General features: G+C 54.5%; 1 protein-coding gene across 1 annotated transcript; it reads right to left on the reverse strand.

Moving 5' to 3' along the window:
• Positions 1 to 380: 380 nt before the first annotated feature.
• Positions 381 to 7,345, reverse strand: TNNI1 (troponin I1, slow skeletal type). Its single transcript, XM_026864456.1, has 8 exons — positions 7,307 to 7,345; positions 5,077 to 5,111; positions 4,163 to 4,204; positions 3,386 to 3,517; positions 3,209 to 3,298; positions 2,566 to 2,742; positions 1,103 to 1,213; positions 381 to 749 (listed from the first exon to the last, which is right to left on the reverse strand). The coding sequence occupies exons 4-7, from the start codon at positions 3,509 to 3,511 to the stop codon at positions 1,106 to 1,108; spliced, it is 501 nt and encodes a 166-aa protein (XP_026720257.1). The 5' UTR covers positions 3,512 to 3,517; positions 4,163 to 4,204; positions 5,077 to 5,111; positions 7,307 to 7,345; the 3' UTR covers positions 381 to 749; positions 1,103 to 1,105.
• Positions 7,346 to 14,768: the final 7,423 nt, after the last annotated feature.

Raw genomic sequence — 14,768 nt, forward strand, 5'->3', positions numbered from 1 at the left:
GGGGGGGGGGGGGAGCTGGCAGACAGCCATCTCTGCACTGAGACCCGAACCTTGCTGCTTGGGAGGCTGGTGCATTGTTGAGCCCAGCAAAGGCTGCGGTGAATGGGAGGGGAGAGATGTGGCCCATGCATGGGGCCGGGTGGGGGGGCTCAGCAGAGCTGGTGGGGCACCGAGGACCCCAGGGAGCAACCTGGGGAGCTGGAAGAGACAAGCCCAAAGCAAGTCTGATCCCAGGGTGTGATGCTGGCCTGAGCACTGGCACGGGGACATTGCAGGGTGGCAGGAAAGGGCCAGGGTATCTTCCAGACCAGGCTGTGGACCAGCAGCTACCCTGGCCAATGGTCCCACAGTGACGAGCCCACACGGCGCTGTGCCCGGGAGACCGTCCTTTAATACACGTGCAGCCTCACGGGTACATCTCAGGCTGTACCTGCCAGAGGATGGGGGAGTGGGAGGACCGGGAGCCATCTCCGGGGCCTCTGTGCAGTGCTGGAAATAGAGGGGTGGCCAGTGGCCCCTTGGAGACAGCATGGCCCATGCAGGTGATACCAGGAAGCCACTGTGCCGGGGCGTGTGAGAGCAGGGCTGATGGCAGTGCTGAATGAAAGAGGCTCAGATCTTCCCACACAGTTGTCCTCACGTATCAGCTCAGTGGTGAATTCATAGTAAAGGGCATAAAGAGTGCAGAGGGGCAGCAAGGGAAAAGGAGTCAGGCAGCAGGGGTGGGGAGGCTCTTCTTCCTGATGCTCCTGTGGGAAAGAAAGAGAGCAGAGCAGTGGGACAAAAGAGGAATTTTCAGGCTGCTTTCAGCAGCCTGAAGTTGGTGCCGGTGACACCCATGCTGTGCAGGATGCTGTGGCGTGGGCAGCAGACCCCGGAGAGCCGGGGAGAACAAGCTGGGAGAGGAGGATAGCTGCTGGCAGGGGCTCCATGGTGGGGGCATGCGTGACAGGCACCCATCCCAAGTGTGGGGTGGGAGATGGGACATGTGATGCCTTTTTCTGTAATAAGGTGGTTTCTGCATTTGCTCAGCCACAAGCACAGATCGGGGATGCTGCAGAGAGCGCGGGGCATCACAGGGGAAGGAGGCCCAGGCCCCTACCTCTCACTGGCCTGTGGGGGACTTGGCAGCGTCAAACATCTTCTTTCGCCCCTCCATCCCCGACATGGCCTCCACGTTCTTGCGCCAGTCGCCCACTTCCACAGGGCGCTCCTGCCAGGAGGGAGGGGATGGGGGTTGCAATGGCTGTGTGAGGGGGCAGCCAGCAGCCCCACGCTGTCACACCCTGTTGCACAAAGCCCTTGTCCCCAGCCCACAAGTGACACATGGAGAAGGCAGCTGCCCTGTTGCGAATGCCCTCTCCATTGGAGCCAGCTCTGCCGTGTGTTCCTCCTCATGGAGCTGACTGGGAAGATGGCAAACAGCAGTCTGATCTCTGCAGGGAGCTCTGGATTCATGTGGATAACACCCCAAAGCCTGGCTAAGTTACATTAATGCACAAAAATCCCAGAAAATTTCTTTAGGAGAAAGAAACCTTCACATGGGAGTTACTCCAGCTTTATATCAGGGTAGATGCAAGCAAAACCACTTTCTGCCTAGACCTCCCGGCCCACATAAAACCCATCTCTAACTTCTCCGAGCATTTGGAAGGGACTGGGATTGCTGGTGTGACAGTGAGAGCCTGGCAGTCGCTTCCAGAACAGAAAGGGGAGATGATGGCAGCTCTGGGAACGTGCCCAGGTGTCTGCTCTGCCAACCCACAAGCATTCATAGATTACGAGCCATGCCCCAATATCATCTCACGACATCTAAAATAAACTCAGATCTATTCACCACCTGGTGTTGAGAACTGTAAACACAGTTTTCTATCCAAAGGACTGAAAATGTTCTATACTAGCAACTAGGAGAAAAAAGGAAAAATAATTGAAAATTGAGATTTTCATCCAATCTGCTGAGTTGGGACCTTTGGAAAGAAGCCCTAGGAAAGAAGCACAGCTCTTGCCATTGGGGTGCCTGCATACCCCAGACAGATTTGGGCATCACTCTCTGTTTCTGGTACTGAGACTTTCCCCTCTCAATCTCTGCAAAGCCTGTGTGAACTGGGCCGTTTATCTCAGCCCAAGTGTGCTTGCTGGGCTTGCTCTGTATTATTATCTGGGCCTGGGAGTTTTCTGGATGTTTTTTGGGTGTGACTGCACTGAATAGGAGCTTTTCTGGTTCCCTAGAAGACCAAGGACCAAAGTCTCCGCAGGTGCTGCTCAACAGACATGCCAAGGGCACCCCAGCTGAAATATCCCCACATGCTCTGAGAGGGAAAAGCATCATGGATGCAGCCCTAAATCTCACTTGTTATCACCCACCAGTTACCTGGCCCAGTCAAACTGCTCCTGTGTGGTCCTACAACATCCCGCAATGGGCAGTGCCTCACAGGGACTGTCCCGTGCTATTTCTGAGGCTTACAAGGGATGAGCACAACCCACGCAGGCTTCATAGGGGACCCTGGAGAAGAACAAGGGCATCCCTAGGAGGTGTCTCCATCTCTGGCCTCTAGAAGAGTCACCCACCTTCTCCGTGTCCTCCTTCTTGACAGACTTCAGGTTGGCTCTCAGATCCATGGACACCTTGTGCTTGGAGCCCAGCAGAGCCCTCAGCATGGCATCGGCGGAGACGCGGACTCGCCGCAGGGGAGGTCGCTTGAACTTTCCTCGGAGATCAAGCACTTTGATTTTCAGATCTTTAATCTGCAGGTTGAGGAAAGAAGGAGAAGTGGGAGGTCACAGCATGGCTGCCTTGCACAAAAAGCTCCTGTGTGAAGCAGGAGTCTCTGCTGACACTGAGCCCCAGAGGGGTCTGGGCCTCTCCTGCAGCCATGAGGGCCCCCTTCACCAAGGGACTGTCCACCTGAGCACAGAGCTGTTGTGACTGCCTTGTCCCAGCCTGCTCAGAGGGCAGCCACACCACAATAAAGAGCTTTCAGACCCACCAAGGGTGACCAGGAGAGTGAGGAGGTTGCCTGTGGGCCCAGTGGACAATTTGAGTTCGCTGAGGCAAGGACAAACCTTGTGCTGAGTGATGCCAACCCTTAGATAACCCTGGTGCATGTCCCACAGCCAGGCTCAGCCCAGTCCTTGACAGACCCCACTGAGGCCCAAGTTACCATCTGGGAGGGAGTTAACAATGAAGCAAAGAGCCCATCCTGCCTCCTACCTCCCGAGTGTTATGGTTGCATTTCGCTTCGATGTCATATCTCTCTTCATCCACAATTTCAACCTTCTCGTGCAGCTCCCTGCACAGGTCCTGGGGGCCAAACACAACAGGAGAGCAGTGAGCGATGCCCCTCCATGCTCCCAAGGAGGTCATTCCACACTCAGACCTGAGAAATACCTGGAGCTGGCTCAAGGAAAGCCCACTGGTGCGCAGTGGTGTGATACGCTCAGACAGGTATCTTTCCTTCTCTGACTGCTTGTCCACAAGCTCCTGATCCCACTCCTCCTTTGCTTTTGCCAGCATCAAACTCTACGAGCACAAGTAAATGGCAGAAATGTGAACAGACAGGCTCCTCTGTTGCCCCTGAGCCTCTTTGCGCAATGTCTGTAGGATGGGACAATCCTATCTGCCTCCCAAACCTCCTCCCTGCTGTAGCTGTCCTCCCAAAATCACTGTGCTGCTGCAACAAACATCAAAAAACCCCTACACCTTTAGTGTGGTGACCCTGAAGGCAGGGGAACAGCATGGCCAGAGGTACCGCGGGGCTGCAGCGGCGGTGGTCCCGATGGATGCTGATGTCAGCACTTTCTTTGCATCGCTTTGCTCTGCTGTGGCAGTAAATGATTTTCCCAAGCCACAACCCGGGGAGCTCCCAAGCTTGTGCTGCAGAGCTGCTGATGCACAAACACAAGGTCTGTGGCTTTAGAGCTGAAGGCGTCAGAGACTCTCCCCACCTTAGAAAAGTGGAGGTGAGGGGAGGTTTGTTTGGTGCGTGGACCACAAAGCCCACATGAGTGAGGATTTCTGAGAAGACAAGAGGTGGGAACAGGAGCTGCTCCCCAAGGCCCATACTTCTGCCATTCCTCATCGTTGTCCCCCAACCACGCACTTCAACCACAGCTCCTTTTCCCCAGCAAGACAAACCCCAGGGAGTTTCCAGCCCTTAGGACTCACCTTCAACAAGAGTTTGCGTGAGGCTGTGATCTTGGATTTTCTCTAGGGGAAAGGGGAGGGAAAAAAACAACAAACAAACAAACAAAAAGCCTTTCAAAACAAACTCATGGCAAAAGCAGAGTAGAATCAAGTTGGTCCTGAAAGGGAAGGCACTTACCTCCCTGCAGGCAGGCGTGAGTTCAAGAAGGAGCAATAACGAACAAGAGAAGAGAACAGGACAGCAGTGAATAAGACTTTAAAAGAGGTGACAGTCAGAAAAGCATCTCATGTGATTGCAGTTGGTTTCCTTATTTCTGTATCTAATAGTTGCCACCTGCAAGTGAGCCAGGTCTGAGAGGATGGTGCTCTCTAGAAATGCAGGGAGCACTCAGGGTCACTGCTCAGAAAGCCAAAATGCCACTCAAACGCAGCACGAGAGCTGTCGCGGTGCCCATCGTGCCAGCCCCAGCTCAGTCCCTGTGGTTCGGGCCACAACACCCTCATTCACACACTCCCCACGTGGCCGGGGGCTGGCACGCAGGATGCTTGGATCCTGTTCAGGTTTGCAGGGCTGGGGCATCTCCGTGTCACTGCTTGATGAAAGCCTTGCAGGGAGGTTTCTCCCTTCTGTTCACGACGGGGAATATGTTCTGTTTGTGCAGTGTGCTATGAAGAGCCTCATGGCAAAACGAGTGGTGCTGCCCACCTCAGATCCCTATTTCAGAATCTAGGAATGCTCCAAAGTTTTAATTGGGACATTGAAAGCACTAACAATTTTTATTTAAAAATAGGTTTTGCAAGTGGCAAGGCACAGAGGTCTTGAGCACAGGCTGGTCTTCCAGCTGAACCCCTTCAAAACCAGACAAGCTCAGCTGGCACAAGCAGCCCAACAGCCAGGCAAGGATTTAGTGGAATCCAAGGGAAACTTGTGCTACTTACGGCTCTGGCATTGCGGCGGTGTGCTCTTTGCCTGGAAAAAAAAAAAAAAAAAAAAAAAAAGGAAAGAAGCTGAAACAAAGGAGCAAATCCCAAATCCACCCAAACTCAGAGCGCGGCGGTGGGATGCTCCTGAGATCCGGTGCTGCCCCGTGCTGTCGGTGGAGGGAAGCGACTCCGCAGCCTCACCATCCCGCTGTGAGACACCAAGACGAGCCGCCTAGCTCCGAGGAAATCGTCTTTCAGGCAAGCTCCAACCTGCCTCCAGACGGCCCTGCAGGACTCGGTCTCCTACTCCTTGGGGGTTTTCCCAAGCACCAAGCTGCTCCCCCGCCAGCTGCATCCCCCACCCTGACGTGGGGTGAGGGGACAGAGACAAGCAGGGCTGGAAAAATCAGGAGAAATGGGGCACCTCGGGGTCACCCACACTGTGTCGGCTTGGGGAGTCCCATCCCGCAGCTCCCGTGGGAAACCACAAGGATGATGGAGCCAAAACCCGTCTCAGGAGTGACGGGGAAAGGGGCAACAAGTCGTGGCCAAGTGGCTGAGCAGATTCCTTTAGCAGCCGCGTCCCTGGTTAAATACTCACAGTTTCATATTTTAAATTTGCTTGGTAATCCTATGCCCTGGCAGCTGCTTTAAAATGCACTGCCTCGCTAGTTCCCCGGCACTGCCTCTAACACTTTCCTCTCTTGCCAAGAAGTTGGGGCACCGTGTAAGCCTGAGTCATAAAAAAATGTGTGAGAAAATGCCGATCAATTTTTTTTTTCTCTTTCCAACAAGGAGTGACAAACTGATGATGTATTTCAGACAGAAACAGCATTTTCCAGGACTGAGTTTAGTCCTTTCCCTTAGAACTGAAATGGCAAAGCTAGGATTTTCTGCCTTGATCTCTTTGCCTCCCCCTAAATTTGGAAACTGTTTTAAAACCCCAAAGATTCCTGCTGGGGGAAAGAAAAGGGAGCAACTCTGGTCTCAAATGGCTTCTCCCACACATGTGTGGAGCCTGTGCCAAGCACATCTCAGTGCACCTCTCCATTCCATCCGCTTGTCCCTGTCCCCTCCCCATCCCTGCCACTGCCTGGCCAGAGATGGGGCCTGAAGGAATGAAGTTTCTGGGGCAAATGCCATAAAATCCCATCAGAAATCATCTCCCCCAGAGCCTGCCAGACCCTTGGATTTACCAGAAAATACCCTAAAACCAGGAATTTTTTTTTCTCCCAAAAGCCACATCAATCAGATGCAGGCAGAGCTGCTGGTTTCAGGACATTCAGGGAAAGTGGTTCCTCTTGCCCGACACTGGTGCATTGAGTGGGTCAGGTCCTGGCTTCTCCCTCCCAGTTTATTTCTGGGGAGCCTTTGGCTCTCTGGAGGTGAGCAAGGGCTGGGTAAAGCCTCTCAATGTCTCCTGTTGGAGCAAAACCTGGCGTCCCTAGAAGGTGGGACCTGCACTGCACCTCAGGCTGACGACCTCTACCAAGGTCAATCAATTTTTAGGGCCAAATAGTTCAAAATTGCCTTCCCAGAGGCCAGCTGGGACTCAGCTGTGCTGGTAAGACATCCCCAGCAATCTTGTGCAGGGACTTTTGTGCTCCAGCTAAATCTGGAGCATCCACAAGAAACTTTGCTCTCCAATGGGGACAAGAGGATCTGGACAAGCTAAGTCTGTACTGCTTGCATGCCCCCAGCCATGAAAAGATTAAAAAAAAAAAAAGTCTTATTAAACCATTAGATCACAGAAATCCTTAAAAGAAAGAAGCCCATAAATCCAAACACAATCAATCCTGACATCCTCCCCCATCCGAGGGGGATGAACACACGCCCAGCTAACACAAAGCCACACACACTGCTCACACGCTCGAACCTCACCTCCCTGGTCACACAAGTGACCATGAGCAGTCAGTCTAGGACACTTTGGGGAAAATGCTCCCCAAAACAATCCTGTTCGCCAGCTTTCAGAAAAATGGAGCAAATCTCAGCTCCAAAGCCCAGCTGGGTATTTTAGCAGTGTTTGTCCCCATTGCAGTCTCATCAATCCTCTCTCCCAGAGCAGAGGAAATGTCTGAGCACCCTCAGACAGAGGGAGAAATTCAGATAAATTCCTGAGCTGGGGGCTCCTCTCTGCCACGCCGCCACGTGCAAGTACCGGCGGTCTCACGCTCGCGCCCGTGTCGCCACTAGCACACCCAGGGGGTCACGGGTGGGGGGACGCCCAGGGCAGCGCCTTACCTCGGGGCTGCGCAGGAGGGAGGTGATGCCTGGCCTCGGGAGAGCCGCACACTGCCAGAGGCCGGCAGCAGAGGGGGGAGTATTAAATCACAGCCTGCCTGCAAGTGGTCAGTAAAAATAGCACAAATCCCCTCCTGTGTGCGCACGTTTGCCGCGAGCCACGGTGCCCCACGACGTGCCGCACACACCTGGGGCACCGTCCCCAACACGGGTGACACACACACATCGCCCGCCGTCAGTGCCCCCGTGGGTGATTACAGCCGTGACCCCCATGCGGTTTGGTGAATTCCTGTGGTGTTGGCGTGTGAATCACCCCAGCTTGGCCAGCACTCGCCGTCCGACGCCTTACTCACAAGCGTGTTGTGTGTGAGCACGCAGGCGTGCCGGGTCAGGCTGGCCGTGGTGGCCGGTGCAGACGGGGTGTGTTTGCTCTTCATGGCACAGCTGCCTTGCTGCTCTCTGCTGTGAACCAGCAGCAGAGATGCTGAGGGAGCCCTGAGTTGGCAACGAGGCAGAAACAATGAGCTGAAATACTGTAGTGCTTTTTCTTTGGAGAAAATCTCCTGAATATTTTTCTTCCCCCCCCCCCCTTTATTTCTTTTCTTCTTTTCTTTCATCAAGACTCTGAAGGGGAAGGGGGGGGGGAGCAGCCTGGAGAGCTGATATGGTGCGCGGTGGTACACACACCCTCTGCAACGCTGCAAGCACAGAGCGATGTCCCCAGGGGAGCATTGGCCGAGGGGACTCCCTGGAGCCACCAGAGCTGCCAGAGCAGGATGGCAGAAACACCCCTGGCCAGGGCAGGGCACACTGATGGGGTAAAACAGCAAAGGTGGGGTTACAGCATCAGGCCAGATGATCAGCTGGGGACAAGGATGGGGCAGTCCCCTCTGTAGGGAGCAGGACTGTCCAGACTCACCCAGCACAGCACAGCAGGTGGGGATGCTCAAGCAAGTTTCAGTCCCTCACAGGTCCTGATGGTTTCCCTATGAAATTCCTGAAAAGCAGCAAAAAAGCTGCTGTCTCACACCCCTACACCCTGTAAAGCCCCTTGCCCAGTATCCCCACAGATGGAGGCTTTGCACGGCAGGGGACTGCAGGGGCAGGCAACACCTGTTCCCTGGGATATTTTTAGGGGCAAGTTTAGGAGCAAACAATTCCCAGCGTGCAGCCCAGCAGGGATAATGCCCGGTATTTTAATCCTGGGGCTATTATGGTTGTGGAGGGACACGCAGCCGCATGCACAGAGTAGCTCCCATGGTGGGGAGCAACGACAGACCCCACGTTCTGCAGAGCTGGGAACGTGCTGCCACCTTCCCCAGCTCCTTCCCCGCTGCTGGGACACCAAGGGGTGAGCTGTGCTCTGCGGAGGGGCAATGCAGCAGCCCCCAAGCTCTTGTGAGGTTGGTGATGACAGTGGCGATGGCAGTGGCATTCCCATCCTTGTCTGACCTGACCTCACTAGTCAAGTCCCAGCAAGCACAGGAGAAATGTCCCCACACCCACCCTCCTCGGGGCCCCTCCAAGGACATTTCCCCTTCCCCAGCTCCAAATGCCAGCACAGTGGATCTCCTCCCAGGCGCAGAGGAGGCTTTATACCATTTATACCAGCCCCGTTAGACCTTTATAAGGCAAAAGCCCCCTTGGGGCTGTGCCTCCAGCATCTTTCCTCCAGCCTGCCTTGGGATTGTTTTCAGAGCACAGAGGAGCCAAAATTAGCCCATGACAAAGGCTCTGCATTACCCACAGCCGTGCCCTGGGGGCCCAACCAGCTCCTGCTGTCCAGGGGACAGGGGCTGCTTTGGATGCCATTTCCTCCAGTCTCAGGTTCCATCCTCTACTGGGACCTGGAGTGAGGAGGAAGAAAAAGCAGGCGAGGGATGAGGTAGTGGGACCCCTTGATTCAAAGGCTTCAGCATCGATTTCAAAGCCCCGGTGCTGCCATGGGGGGCCGGCAGCAGGATTGGCAGGAGCCCAGGATCTCCCCATCCTTCCTCTCCAGGTGACATGATGAGGACATTTTGGGTCTCTGTCTCTGGCTTGCAAACAGCAATGAGCTGCTTCAAGATGAGTGGTTGTTTTATTAGGTACCAGCTGAGGCTGTGGGCACTCTTCTGAGCTGCTGGCAGGTAGGAAGGGAACAGGATGGAAATCTATGAGGGAGACCAGTGCTGAGGCCAAATTCAAAGCAAAATAATATCCCCCTCCCATTCCTGGGAGCCACTGATTCAAGTGATGGGTTCCTCAGGGGTTGTCATCCAGGGGATGGATGCCAACAGAAAATTCCCAGAGATCTGTATGGGGAGGCCAGACCCACCCAGGACCAAGTGCCTCGCTGGTCCCTAAATGTCCCAGTTGTCCTACAGGTCACCTGCGTTTGGGCTTTTACGAGTGGACAGCCTTGCATGTGTTTAGGTGGATGTGGGCAGTTTCTCTCTCCCTCTGGCCATGCTGAGTCCCTGGGGGGTGTTGGTGGAGGGTTCCTCATCCTTGGGCATCAGCCCCACAAGCACAGCAGGGGCTACCACAGCTGCCCTCTGTTTTTGGGAGAACTGCACTGGACCCACAATAGTCCCTGGCTCCTTAAGATGTAGGACTTCCAAATTCAAAGGTATCTGACCCCTGTGAGCAGTTTGGTTGCCCCACATAAAGCCTATTTCCTTGAAGCAGACTTGCAGCCAGGCTGGAGGGATCCCTTTCCCTCCTCAAGGCCCTGGAGTCATCCCACTCATCCTATCTTTGCCCTCTTCCAAGCACCGTCCTCATTCCATCAACCTCGCTGACATTTACAAAGACAACGGGCTTCCCGAGGCATCTAGGACAGACTTAGAAACAACAGCTGAGCCTCTGTTGTCCTTTGGGAGAAACACGTCCATCCCACCCCTTAGCTGTCACGCTCAAAGCCAGCCCCTAATGCTGGGGCGGATGGCAGGAGCCCACCAGCTGCCTCCGGTTTCTCATCAGGCTGGGACAGAGGATGCCCCACAGACTCACCACGGGGTGGGAGAAGGTTTTTTCTCTGTGGAACAGCTCAGAGATACAGGGCCACTGAGGTCACCTCCTACAAGGAAGGTAATTGCAAGGTTGCAGGACTGCAGTGTCACGTTGCAATGGAGTGGTGAGGGTCCATGTGACTTGTCCCGACGAAGCACTCCCTGCCTGGGTTTCCCTCCTGCAGGTCATCTGGCAGCTCCCACCCCTCGTGAGCTGCCAGAATGGATCCAGCTGGTCCCAACTGCTCCGTCGACAGCAGAGGGTGACAGCCTCCCGGGGACGCTCTCCAACAATCAACGAGTTTTGTAGCCCTGCAAAGGATTTCCTCAGCCTGCTTTGTCTGTGAGTCTTATCAAACTTGGGTGGTGCCCTGTGGCAGTGTGGACAGCTGTGGAGATGGAAAGTGCACTAGAATTTGGATGATCATCACAACCCGACTTGGGAACCATCAAGGCCCCAGGACAGAACCCAGACTGCCCCATGGGGCTAAGAGACCTCTCCCAGCTCAGGACTTTGCCCTGTGGACCCCCTTGCATCAGCGCCACCAAGACACCTTTGTCTCTCACCACAGCTTCCTACTCTGGGAACCCCATCCTGGCTGGGCACCATCTTGCATGTGGTGCAGCTGGGGATGGTGCCTCGGTTCATCCTCTTCATCCATGGGGCATGAGACTTGCTCTTCCCACTGCACATGACTGCGGGCAGTAAATCTGTGTGGAAGCAGCTGTGGGGCTGGATCCAAAATCAGAACAATTTTCACAAAATGGGAGAAATGCCTTCCACTTCTAGAAATATTGTGAGACAAGTTGTTTTTCCCAGTTTGAATGCTTTGGGGAGACTTGAAATATTTGCAGAAGATGGCCAAGGTGAGGAATGAGTCTCTCAAAGCTAATGGGTTCTTTATGAACAGTACACGCTACCTGCCTCCTGTCATTGGCACATAGAAAAATCTTTATTAAATAAGGAGGAATTATCTACTTTGGGATAGTGGAAAAACATTATTAAAATGGATCTGAGCCACCCACTGAAGACTTTAAGCTTTCCATGGTTTTGCCAAGTGACACATGAAACCTTCCTAATGTTGATCTTGTCGACTCTTCCAAACAAGTGGAGGATGTTAGCTGTTCTCTCTGTGTTAATGGGTTAACACAGTTCAACAGCAATGTCAGTTTAAATATCCTAAAAACCAGCCTGGTTTCCAGCCTAAGGCAAAATATCTCACAGGGAGAAAAAAACAGGGAGACTGTTTCTAATAATCCAAATTTTAGGCCCCAGCAGGGACCCTGACACAGTTTTTAGACATTTTCATGGTATTTCCAGGCCCCTCCATCTGCCTCTGTGAAACTTGAGGTATCTCAGCATCCCCTTTTGCTGCAAGGCTGGGCTGAGCCACCTCCATCACCAGGGCAGCCTGGTGACTCCTGCTCGGGGACAGCAGGTGACGGACTGGACAGCACTCGCAGTGGGTGATAGACAGTGGGTGATGGATGGGCGCTGGCATGTATTCAGCTCCGTTGCTGCCCTCTGCAGCTCCAGCCATGCCTGGCCTCTATTTTTGTTTCTTCATGTGGTGCCAGCTGGGGTGGTGAGCCCCTTCCCACTCACTGGCTCCTGCAACCCCAGCTCCACCGGTGGGTGATGCTTACGACCACATTCATCACCCACTACCTCCTCCACCTCCCTGGGACACCCTCTCCAAGACACAACATCAGGACATCAGGGATGGGGAATTAACACACGGGTAATCCCTGCAATCCATGCCTGGACCCCCCTCAGCATCCCAAGCTCTATGTTACGGATGACAGCATTTTTTCCTACACTCAAACACAAGATGACTTTACTGGAGATGGCCAAACCCACCACAGTGGTGGTGCGGATGTCCCGGCCATCTGTTCTCCTGGAGAGTGGGCATGCAGACGTAGCAGGGCACAGGGCAGCTCTCCAGCCTGGCACTGCTTGGGGCAGGTTCTGGATTCTAAAATTATATCCAGTGATTTAGGAATTATAATTAAGGATGGTCAGCAATGAAATCATTTTAGGAACATCTGAAGGAAGCCAGACACTTGACCCAAAGATAAAAAAAATATTGCTTGCTACAACTGTGATTTTTTTTTTCTATTTCATTTTTATCTGAGGAGAAACCACCTATAAACTATACTGACATTTGCAGGAGAAGCAACGCCAGCTTCTCTGCAGGGCACACAGTGGTGGAGGAGGTACACATGGTTTCACCTCCTAAAAGGCACCATCATGCTGCAAACCCCCATCTCAGCAGCACAACCCCCACCACCTTTGCCAGCTGCTGGGGGGGTCCAGCTGGCCCCAAACCGATGCCAAAGCCAGGACTGGGCACTAGGATTTTGTCAGGTGGGAAAAAGTTCCCTGAAGGTCCTCTGCCATCTCCCCTGCACCCGACCTCACCCTGGCAGTGCTACACGGAGGGTGCCAGCCCCAGCACCCGTGGGTGCTGACAGACCCCCCTGGGCCCAGGCGTGAGGCACAGGGCAGCTCCCAGCCTGCACAGAAGAGCCCCAGCACTGGGGCATCCTCCGAGCAGCGCGGGCAGGGTCGATGCAGCAGGGGCACCTTGGGGCTGGGAGCAGCAGAGCCGGATTTTCAGGCTCCTGCATTTTCACTCAGGCAGCTCCAGAGCACCTCGCTCCGTTTTGAGGGCTCAGTGCTCAGCCCCAGCTCTGCTTGGTGTCCCCAGCACAGGGGTCCCCAGGATCCATCCCCTTCTCACAGCAGGAGCTGGTGTGCTGGGGGTGGAGATGACTGTGAGGCCACACGTCTGCCAATGCCCTGCTGTGCCTCAGTTTCCCCTCCAGAGACATTAGAAATGCTTCCTGTGTGCGCTCTCCCTGCTTTTCGGGCTGGCTGGATATGCCCTGTGAGCTCCTTTGCATCCCTAACTCTGAAAATAGTCAACTAAAAATGCTTCCATGGTGCTCGGCCTCCTGCAATGCTCCAAGGGCCCTTCTCCCCCACCCTTGCTTTCCCCCGCAAACCCAATTGCTTTCTGAGTCCATGCCTTCAGAAGATTTTCCCTCAAGTAAAATCACCCCATTTACCCAACCTCACCCACCAATGCTGAGCCCCATCCAGGTCAACAACGTGCTGGCACCACATTACTGGTGATGGGGGATGCGTCAGCTGCCAGCCCCGTCCCTGCTCTGCAGTCTGGCCGAGTCTCTTGGCTGTTTATTTGCTTTTCAGTCTCTGGATGACCTTTTCCTCTGCATGAAAAATTCAGCCCTCACAGGCAGCGAGTGAAGCCATCCTGCCTCCCACCCGCCCGCCGCTGGCTCAGCACTTACCCCCCCCAGCCCCTGCTCCCAGGGTCAGGCTGTGAATCGGGTGGATCTGGCAGATTTGGGTGTTACACAGAAGAAACTCCCAAAGCTGAGAGGATATGTGGTACAGGCAGGGGCTCTGGCTGAGGGTTGGTCTGCAGCTCAGGATGGGGATGGAAAACCTTGGCTTTCCCCATGCCTGGACCTGAAACACCAACACAGTGATCTGCCTCACTCTTTCTGTCCCTCCCCCTCTATTAACCACCTACATTTCTCCCCAGTTCGTGGGTACTGCAGCCTGTCTGCCGCTTTGTCGCTCAATGCACGGTGGACATGTCCGCAGCCAGGGCTGGCGCTTACACACACCCATCTTGACCATTTTCTTCCCCAGTTCTTTGGCACTTGGAAAACAGAAAACATCCATTTATAGTGACTGAGAGCAGAAGAGCTGAAAATGAGGAGTCAGACTGCCTAAAACTGGCTCAAAATTCAGAAGAAATTGGAAAATCCCTCCCACTGGCTGCTCCCCACCCCTGGGTGCTGCAGCCACGGCACAGGCTCAGGATGCTTGCAGCGCTTTGAATGAGCCTCACTGAATCCCCTGAGTCCAGGAGCTGGGGATTTACAAGAAACTACCACAGAAATGCTGTGTGACTGCCAGCACCTTCCTCCACCCACTGACAACCCCATTCCCTCCCAAAATGTGTGTGTGGACCTGATTTGGGGGACTGGTCCACACAGGGGTCTGTGCTTGGAGCATCTCCCCGCGGGCAGGGGACCAGGCTGAGCCATCCCTGGAAGCCACCGTGTTTGGGTCCCTCTGTCCCTGCCACGGCACGGGGACGGTGCAGAGCTCTGTCTGTGCAGGGTTTGGATCCGGCTTCATCTGCACGCCCCCAGCTAAGACTCCCCACTCACAGGCAGGGGGTGTCTCGCCAAACGAAGCTCTGAGGTCCAGGGAAGGCCAAGCAGGCTTCCTTGGGTGGAGGAACACCAAAATATTTATTCCCAAGCTGCTTGGAAAGAGCCAGCACGAGCCTGGCCCTGCACCGTGAGCAGGCTCTGGCCATGCCACTGTCCCTCGCCAAAGCCACCCCAGGGTTGTCCTGGCATGGGGACGGGGCTTCGTGGGCCCCAGTGGAGTCTGGCAGAGGCGGCCGGCGTGCAGGCTGGGG

The sequence above is a fragment of the Athene cunicularia genome (assembly GCF_003259725.1).
Source record: "Athene cunicularia isolate RWA chromosome 26 unlocalized genomic scaffold, athCun1 chr26_part2, whole genome shotgun sequence".
In the NCBI taxonomy this organism is placed as follows: Eukaryota; Metazoa; Chordata; class Aves; order Strigiformes; family Strigidae; genus Athene; species Athene cunicularia.